Source organism: Rosa rugosa, chromosome 3 (genome assembly GCF_958449725.1).
Source record: "Rosa rugosa chromosome 3, drRosRugo1.1, whole genome shotgun sequence".
NCBI classification, from domain to species: domain Eukaryota; kingdom Viridiplantae; phylum Streptophyta; class Magnoliopsida; order Rosales; family Rosaceae; genus Rosa; species Rosa rugosa.
This window is the reverse complement of record NC_084822.1, coordinates 58,985,975-58,995,992: the sequence shown is the minus strand read 5'-3', so window position 1 is coordinate 58,995,992 and position 10,018 is coordinate 58,985,975. Positions and strand designations below refer to the sequence as shown.

General features: G+C 39.7%; 1 protein-coding gene across 1 annotated transcript; it reads left to right on the top strand.

The window, feature by feature from the left end:
- The first annotated feature begins 2,629 nt into the window (after positions 1-2,629).
- On the top strand, positions 2,630-6,735 carry LOC133738034 (uncharacterized). The gene is made up of 2 exons (XM_062165470.1): positions 2,630-5,299; positions 5,416-6,735. The coding sequence occupies exons 1-2, from the start codon at positions 2,630-2,632 to the stop codon at positions 6,733-6,735; spliced, it is 3,990 nt and encodes a 1,329-aa protein (XP_062021454.1).
- Positions 6,736-10,018: the final 3,283 nt, after the last annotated feature.

Below are 10,018 nucleotides of genomic sequence, written 5' to 3'. Positions count from 1 at the left end.
AAAAAAAAATTGTAATATATTCTCAGGATGCCATGTTCTTTTGAGTGTTAACAAATTCATCCTCAAGTTAACAAAAATGTCCTACATTTTTCATTAATCAAGTAAACTATTTATAAGAAAAAGATATTCACGGAAACTGGAAATGCCTTATCAACAACCAAAATATAGTTTTGCCAAGTTGGTGTAAGCTAGATCGTGACTTGTGAAGGGCATCTTCTCATGCACGCGAGATCCTGAAATGATATTATCATGGCCTGCCATAGAAAACAGAGAGGGTTTCCTTGAAAACAAGTTCCCCGAAGCTAGCTGTACATATACCTCCATTTAGTACTAGTTTGATAAATTTAACTCTCACGAAGGACCTTAGAGCTGTCCTTTTACTCTTGCCCAATGAATAAGGAGAGAGCTGTCCTTCGTTTCTCTGGCCAATGAAGGAGAGCTGTCCTAAACGATATTGAGAAGGACTGCGAAAATGGCTAGCTGGTCCCTAAAATTCCAGTTTAACGTTGAAGTTTCAGAGAGTATGGGGTTCATCGGGATTTCAGCTGCCAATCCTAACTGTGAGGCTAGGCCAGACAGAGGAAGAGGGATAGTACGTGGGGACCTAATTTCGTTTACATGAATCTTAGGCATCAATCACAGACGTATATATACGTACACGATCGTCGATCATGGACTTAACAAGGAAGTCGATTGGTATATCTAGCTCGATCTCCGAAGTTTGAACCCAGACATGCATGGACATCCATATATTATCACGCAACTAGTTTATTTCAACAGCTGTGGGATCGGAAAAAAAAAAAAAAAAAAACAAACAAACAAAAAATAAAAGAACAAGAAGAAGGAAGAGCTGTGAGTGTATGGATAGTTGTCATTACTCACATTCAAGATCTTAGAAATGCAAGCTACGCATTTACGCAAACATGGAGGCAACACCTTCTTAGCCATTTGGTTAACGACGATCATTTTAGTTTATATGATAACATTTAAGGTGTTATCGATAATTGATAATTTGTGCTTTCTTTCTGGTGAAGCTATAATTGAATATTGACTGAAAAACAGATAGTTAGAGTTGGTATCTATAGAAAAATGATGCTTGTCCCATGAATGATGAATCCTCTCTTTACGAGAAATTATTGTATATCAAGGAACATATTGGTTATCAATATTTCTCAATGATGTATCCAAGATATAAGGATGCATTGGTAGATATTTGTTAGTATAGAATTGCTAGATTCAGTGTTTGAAATTTGTGTAGCATCGTAAAAGTGTCCTCAATGTAAAAAAAATAAATGAGATACAGAAATATAAAATATTGACCATACATACGTTAAGCGATAATTTATGAACTACACCGTGAAAGATTTCCACTTGCTGCATGCGAGAGAAATGATTGCTACTTTCTCTTTTCAAGCTCTTTAACAAAGGATAATGTATAAATATATCATTACTACTATTTTAAATCCACCTTTTAAAAAAAAAAAAAAAGATGGAAAAAAGGAGAACATGAATGCGATGAAGGTTCTAATACTGGATTCTTGTCATCATAATTTTATAGACAAGAATCTACTTTACAGGCCGTCAAGATGCATTTCATTCTTAACTCTAAAAAGTGTTTTTCAACACCACATTAGGGCTTATAATATCAAGTCAAATCGATTGCCATGAACCAGCTTAGTGCAATTTGGATTATGCAATCATTAATCTACTTTTCCTATCTAAAAAAGTTCCTTAATCTACTTTAGTTCAACTTCCTTCTGGCCAAAAAGAAATTAGGTTGACCTTAGGTCAGCAATTGCTGGTATAAAATGAAGAAGGCATCAAGACAAAACTCCAAGCCATAATCAACAGGTGTAAAAATCGACTACTAAAGACTAAAAAAAGGACAAATTAATATATGGATCGGTATGATAGTAGGTCATAGCTAACAACTCTAATGCGCTCCAACTAAGTATATATTCCATAAAGATCTTTACGGCCTTACCCTAGATTTTGTTTCTCTAACCCTAGATTGTGTGTGTCATTTTCACATCAAATCCATTTTTGGCTAGCTCTCGCTAGATCACCGTATCCAAACACCATCATATATATTGAGGATTTGAGGTCGTTGAGATCTTATTTCTTCATTGAGTCCTAAGCCTGGTTATTCTTGTTCCTTTGGTGTCTGTCAAGCTTTGGACAAGCACAGATCGACATTGTCTTAGTCTCTTGAGTCTTGAATATATAGGGCAGCGTTAGCTAGGATTATGCATTTGTCATGTGTTTATTGTGTCTAGCTACCACCCTCAAATGTTTATTGTGTTTAGCTACCACCTCAAAATTAATCAAGATGTTCTCGTACCTTATTATAATACTATTATATAGATCTTGATCACTTTTTTTGAGTTGAAAAAGTCATCAATTATGCAATTGAGCAAGCAATACAATAATGACTTGCCCATAGGGCTGTCAGAAAAAAGTCATTACATAGAGCACATTATACTAGCACACCCCTCACACAAGCATATTACTCAGCCTATTAAATCCTTTGTTCACTCTCCTATGATTAATGAAATTTTTGTTATTAACCAAAAACCCTAAGCGCCGCCTAACTCCTGTGCGACGCCGCTAAGCATCGCCACTCCCAACCATGTGGCAAGGCAATATTCTCGTTTGGAATTGTCGAGGAATCACCAACAAAGAATCACAGCGAGCGCTGATTGATATGGTCCATGCAAAACGCCCTCAACTCATCTTTCTCTCTGAAACCCTAGCGCAAGGAAAACTTATTGACTCTCTCACGGTCAGTCTGGGTTTTTCAGATAGCATCTGTGTTGATAAGCAACCGGAGTGCCAGGGATTAGCCCTACTTTGGAATGGCGATCTCAAGGTGAATGTACGCTCTTCGTCGTTCCACCATATCGATGCTGAAATCTGGACAAATGATCAAGCAGAACCGTGGCGCTTTACAGGGATATATGGCTTTGCAGCTAGAGCTGATCGCTGTCAAACATGGTCCCTCATCAATACCCTCGCTTGTGAGAACTGCTCATTGCCGTGGCTTATGGTGGGGGATTTTAACGAGATTTGGTGTCAAGCAGATAAGTCTGGCGGGCCTACTAGAGCTGTGACTGCTATAAACCAGTTTCAACATACCATGATCAATGCTGGTCTACTTGAGATGGGCTATGTAGGGTGTCGTTTTACTTGGTCGAACAAATTCACAAAGGAACGTTTGGACAGGGGTTTCCAATCGATGCAGTGGAGGAATAGGTTCCCATTCAGTCGGGTCATCACATTGCCACCGTCAGATTCGGATCATAGTCCACTTCTTGTGGAAGTGCAGAAGGAAGGCCATATGCAAATGCGTTCCCCTAAGAAGTTCAGATTTGAGGAGGGATGGTTTGGTAAAGAACAGTGCAGCAACATTATCCAGAAAAGCTGGTCCACTCCTCTTACTGGTAATATGTTGGCACAACTAGGTATCAAGATTCACAATGCGGGTTGCGAACTAATGCAATGGCATCAAACTGATATGCAGCAGCAAAAGGCAGAGCTCCGGGATGTTCAAGAAAAGTTGTTTGTGATAATGAAGCAACCCTTCTCCTCGGAACAATATGAAGAACAACGAAGACTTCATGTTCGGCAAAATCAGCTACTTGCACTCCAAGAAACTTATTGGAGACAGCGTTCAAGGGCATTATGGCTCAAAGATGGTGATCAAAACTCGGCATACTTTCATCGGGTTGCCTCACAGAGAAGAAACAAAAATACAATTAAGGGTCTCCTAACCCCTTTGGGTGTTTGGGAAACTGATCACTTAGCCCTACGTCACTTGATGGCAAATTACTATACTCAAGTATTTCACTCTGAAGCTGTGAATGATGAGGCTATTTCAGAGGTGTTTAGAGCTACTCCTATGAAGGTCACGGCTGCCATGAATAATGATCTTACTATGCCATACTCTGATGAGGAAATTAAAACGGCTCTATTCCAAATGCATCCTTCTAAAAGTCCAGGGCCAGATGGTATGTCTCCATTCTTCTACCAAAAATATTGGCATATTGTTGGGTATGATGTTTGTTTGGCTATCAGGAATTTTTTGGAAAAAGGTGAGGTCTGTAAGGAGTCTAATTTTACTCATATATGCTTAATTCCGAAAATCCAAAACCCCACTGAAGCAGCTCACTTTAGACCTATTGCCCTCTGCAATGTCATATATAGAATTTCCTCCAAAGTCATAGCTAACAGACTCAAAAAATGTTTGCCAGATATTATATCTCCTCTACAGAGTGCTTATGTTCCAGGTAGATTGATCTCAGATAACACACTGGTTGCCACAGAGGTAGCACAATTCATGCATAAACTCAAGTCTCAGGAAGAAGCTTTCTTTTCGCTTAAGCTTGATATTAGTAAGGCGTATGATCGTCTTGAATGGGCATACTTGAAAGCTATTCTTACTAAGCTTGGGTTTGCCACTCAATGGATCAACATGGTGATGACCTGTGTGACCTCTGTTAGTTATGCCATCTTGGTTAATGGAAAGGCTTCTTCTACCATAATCCCAACGAGAGGTATAAGGCAAGGTGATCCGCTCTCGCCGTATTTGTTTATTCTATGTGCAGAAGGTTTATCTGCACTTATCTCTCAGGCAGTTCAATGGGGTAGATTCAGGGGCTTAAAAATGTGCCCGCAGGCACCAGTTCTTCATCATCTCTTTTTTGCAGATGATAGTCTTCTCTTTGGGGCAGCTACTATGGAGGAGTGTATGGTTATTAAGGGAATCCTTAACACCTACGAATGTGCTTCGGGACAGAAGGTGAACTTTACTAAAAGTAGTGTTGTTTTTAGTAACAATATTCAACATCACTTGAAGGCTACTCTGGCCGCTATTTTGGGGGTAAAGTGTGTGGAGGAGCATGACCGATATTTGGGATTGCCGCTGCGAGTTGGAAGGTCCAAAACTAAGAGGTTCCAATACTTGAAAGAAAAAGTTTCCAAAAAGTTGATGAACTGGAGGTCCAAGATTCTTAGTTGTGCCGGTAAAGAAATTCTTATCAAAGCAGTTGCTCAGGTGATGCCTACGTATGCTATGAGTTGCTACCTTCTTCCCAAAGGTTTGTGTGATGACATTCACCAACTTTGTGCCTCGTTCTTTTGGGGTGAAACTGAAGATAAGAAGAAAATCCATTGGAGGAGTTGGGAAAGATTATGCTTAACTAAAACAGAAGGCGGAATGGGATTCAAGAACATTTATGCCTACAATCTTGCTATGCTTGCAAAGCAAGGTTGGAGGCTTCTCACTCAACCTCATTCTTTGGTAGCTCAAGTCTATAAAGCTCGATACTTTCCTAATTGCTCATTTTGGGAAGCAGACTTGAGGGGGGCCCCTCATATTCTTGGCGAAGCATGCTTGAGAGTCGACCATTATTACAGGCAGGAGCCATTTGGCGAGTTGGTGATGGGAAGCAAATAGATATATGGGAGGATCATTGGATACCTAAGTGCCCCCGTTACTTAATTCAAAAGCCGCATATTGTGGTGCAAGAGAAAGTGGCTGACTTGATTAACACTCACACAAGACGTTGGAATAGTGAAGTGGTTTCTGAGCTGTTTCCTCCTCATATTGCTGAACGCATTTTATGCATACCACTTCGGAGAAGTGCTACTCATGACCAACTTAGTTGGGGTCCTGAAACAAGAGGTCATTTCTCGGTGAAAAGTGCCTATTGGATTGCACGGCAACAAGTGCTAGGGAATGTGCTGACCTCTACCTCACAGGGGGACCCCTATATTGAGCTTTGGAAGCGATTGTGGAAAGCTAAAGTCCCAGGGAAAGTACAAATTTGTGTGTGGAGAGCTTGTAATAACCTCCTACCTACAAGGGAACAATTGCTTCATAAGGGCTACGAGGGTGCAGTAACATGTCTGTTATGCAATCATGGACTTGAGACAAACAACCATATTTTTGGTACGTGCCCTACTGCCTTGAACATTCTTTATGCTGCTCCTTTCTCTTTGCAACACACTCTTTTACCCAATCCAATCTTCAAAGAATGGATGCTTGAGCAGGCTTTAACCCTTAAAGCTGATATTTTTGAGAAGCTATTAATGATTATCTGGGGTCTGTGGAAGAATCGGAATCTGAAATTTTGGGAAGACAAGGTTCAAACAGCTATGGATATTATGTTGGCGTGCTTTACATGGTTAGCAGACTTCCAAAGAGCTAGGAGTAGCAGTTCAGTTCTGACTCATAAAACTATTCAAAAGTGGCAACCAGCAACAACATCAAAGCTCAATGTTGATGGAGCTTTTAACTGTCAGGCCTCTCATGGTGGTGTTGGAGGAGTCCTGCGAAGCACAACTGGAGAATTTCTTGCTGCATTCAAGCAACCAGTCCCTCATATTAACTCTGCTTTACATGTAGAATTATCTGCTATCTGGGAAGGGCTTCTGTTCATTGACAATTTGCAAGTGCAGCAAGTTGAAATTGAAACTGATTGTCTTCTGGCAGTCCATCACATAAATAGCGAAGTTGGAGACCTTTCTGAGCTAAGTAGTTTAGTTCTTGACATTCAAGGCAAGCTGCAATCTATGCGGGGTGTCAAAGTTCAGTTTGCCCCTAGATCATGTAATAGTATTGCTCATCGTCTGGCTAGTCATGCCTATGATGCAGTCCACCGTGAATCTTGGCAGGGACAGCCTCCTCCTTGTATTCATGACTTAGTTATCAAAGAGTGTAACCCCATTCCATGATTATAATAAAATCCCAGCTCTTTTTACCTCAAAAAAAAAAAAAAAAAAAAAAAAAAAAAAAAAGTATATTACTCAGCACACCCACCTTTGTTGGTTAAGCGCAAAAACAATAAACTAAGTTGCCCCAAGAACAAATAAAATTAACCAAGAAGCAACTAGTATCTTGTCGATCTTTCTTACTCAAAAAAAGGAAAAAAGACCTAACACCCTTTTGTAAAAAAAAAATGCAGGCCCAAAACTAAAATAAAAATTAAAAAGCTATAGCCTAAACAAGCCCAAAACCACACCCAAGAAAGGCCCAAAGCCCAATATGGGACCCAATATCCCCAACCTAGGAAAACCCTAGCCAACATGACGACCCTAGCCCCTGCAAAGACACTGCCGTTGTAGCATGAAGAGCCACCATGCTCACCGACGTCAGAGGAGTCCAGACCACATCCACCACCAAAGAAGACATGCCAATACCCAACGCCAGTTAAACGACCACGATCAAACTCGTCACCATAAGAAGACAGCTTCGCTCGTTGCAGTTGAGCACCACCGTCCCCAGAACGAGCACCAACCATGAAATCCAGACCAACCACCTCTCTGCCATTCCACAGTCCACACAGTAACAAAAAGAGGAGGCTAGTGAAGTCCCCATGCCAGTTCTCTGATCCGGCCTAGACCCAGACGGACTTAAAGACCACCCAAAGTCAGATCCATCAAACCCTTCACTTGCCACGACCAGAGAGAGACTTTGACCCGAGCCCAACGCCGAATCTGGGAGCACACCGTCAAACCAAAGCTTCGATAATACAAGCGGATCCCCATCGCTTCCAGAGCCAATTCGATCCACCACCAAGCCGTCATCAAAAGACGGAATCACTAAGAAAGAACAAAGGATAAGGACTATCGGGCAAGCTAATAGGAAGAAAGTCATCGATGACGACAGGTGTAGGGAAAGACGTCGCTCTCCCATAAACCCAAGCAGAGCAGTCTGCTAGGTTAGAAAATGGTAAAATAATGATAATAATTTGATCACTTTATAAATACGAAATTGTCGAGGTTACGGTTAGATAAATACTAAGTGATGAAGTTATATGAAGAATAAAATTAGAATTTAGGTAATAAAAAAGAATTTAAAAAAAAAAAAAAAAAAAAAACTCTCTAATTTCACATCGGACCATTACTTTATAAAAAATAAAAGTTTAGAGTGTTCCTCTCAAATGGGCAAATGGCTCAGTACGTGTGTCTTATTCTTGATTCTTTGCTAGTACAACACACTTGACTTTTGAGAATTGATTTGATATGTTTTTAGGGGACCCGGTTCTACTAAGTATGAGTGAGATAACATATGTTAGCATGCTTTAGTAGGAACCAATAGAAAAGGGAATAAATGATGGCATGTATATTTTTGGTTTACCAGAACGAGATAGAGGTGTTGGGATTTTCAGTTTCCCATCCATGAACTCATCCACGGTGTTCACAATCGAGAAGCAAGTGGCAACATTTAATAATATACAATTTCCATTCAAGTATTATGTATCGGATTTCAACTAAATGCACTTGTAATTATTCATTAAACTCACTCCTCATGCTAACTTTTTAAATCTGGCATGAAATCACGTTTGAACAGAGTTTCATTATACATATCGGTGAGCTGTGATCTGTTGGTAAGTTATAATTTCAACATTGTAAAGGTTATGGGTTCGGGCTTAGGCTGAGCTAAGTCTTATGGATTCCTGCTTTGATGAGGGTGTAGCAACTCTTGAATATGAGAATGTTCTTAAGTCTTTCCCAAAGTCTCAAAATAAAAAATTGAAGACCAAAAGAGGTTCACACCCTTACCCTATTCGCAATTGAACGCCCGTTGTGCGAATTGATCTTTAATTCTTAGTGTAATATCTTGCTAATGTTTTGGTTGCATTGGTTTTGTTATTTCTTCTAAAGGGTTTTGGTTTCATTTCTCCCTTTAGGTGATATCTTTTTATATAATAAATTTCTCCAATTGCTAAAAAAAAAAAAATTTGATTGTGACCGTGGAAATCTTTTTAATACCATGTGTCATATACGAAAAATCCTTACAAAGTGATTTACGGTATTAGGAAATTTTTGTCACTATTTGAGTAACAATTCCATCTAAATCAAAATTCTACTTAACGTATTGATATAGTCCATTAGATGTCTAGAAATTATAATAGAGAGGAGGAAAAAAAATATTTGAATGCATCGACATCAAATTGTGTGATTTTTTTTTTTGGCTTATTAGCCAATTTGATACCTTATATTTTACTATAGTGTCAGTTTAATACTTTAGATTTTATTTCTACTAATTTGCTACCCTATGTTTTCACAATTAGTCAATATGCAGCGCCAAGTTCTATTTCAGCACATTTGCTATCATTTGTTTTCAAACTTAGCCAATTTGCTATCCTCCTGTCAAACTAACTTGTTTTAATTCTTAATTCGTCTATTCCACCGTCCAAACATTGATTAATTTTGAAAACCTATGGTAGCAAATGGCTAATTTTAAAAATTTAGGAAAGCAAATTGGTTAATTTTGAAACCCTATAGTAGCAAATTTAATGAAATGATAGTAAATTGGTTAAAATAAAACCTACGTAGCAAATTGGCTAATTTTGAAAATATTTGATAGCAAATTGGCTGATATAAAACTTAAGGTAGTAAATTGCCACTAAAGTTCCTACATCACTTAAACCAATAAAAAAATTGTATAAAAAAGGCAATCTCAGGAAAAACGAAAGAAAGAGAGCGCTAGGGTTTCTTCGATAAAACTATATACCTCTGTCCGACAGCATGTCCATGGACGTTGTCGTTGGACGAGATTTGACGACATGTGAACATGGTAGTTGGGAGGTGGCAGGAGAGATTGGGATTGCTGGGAGGCTGGGTTTCAATTATTGCAGGCGGGGGTGGCGGATCAGACAGGAGGTAGGGAATTTGATCACGGTCACTGGGTTAGGATTGGAGGAGTTTGAAGCGATGAGACTATTAGCGACGGATTCGTATCTGGACCTCGACATCGAGGGTTTTTCTGGGGTGAAATTTGGTGATGCACAATCTGTTCGAATGCAAATCTAGTGTATATCTGGATTGGAATCTCGGTAGGTTGCTGGTCGTGTTGGGGGAGGCCTCTATGGGTGCGAGGGAGATGACAGCGCGACGATGGTTGATCGACGACGGAAGTGGTGGGGGTATGCAGGTGGTGGCCAAGCAGGAACTAGGATTGGCTTGGCTAGTGGGCCCGCGAGCTCTTCTTGCCCTTATGTTGTGGGCTTGG

Bases quoted from the DNA above. Each gene is read 5' to 3' on its own strand.
- LOC133738034 (XM_062165470.1), top strand. From the start codon at position 2,630: ATGTGGCAAGGCAATATTCTCGTTTGGAATTGTCGAGGAATCACCAAC. The intron at 5,300-5,415 runs GTAGCTCAAGTC...CCATTATTACAG, and splicing joins TCACTCAACCTCATTCTTTG to GCAGGAGCCATTTGGCGAGT.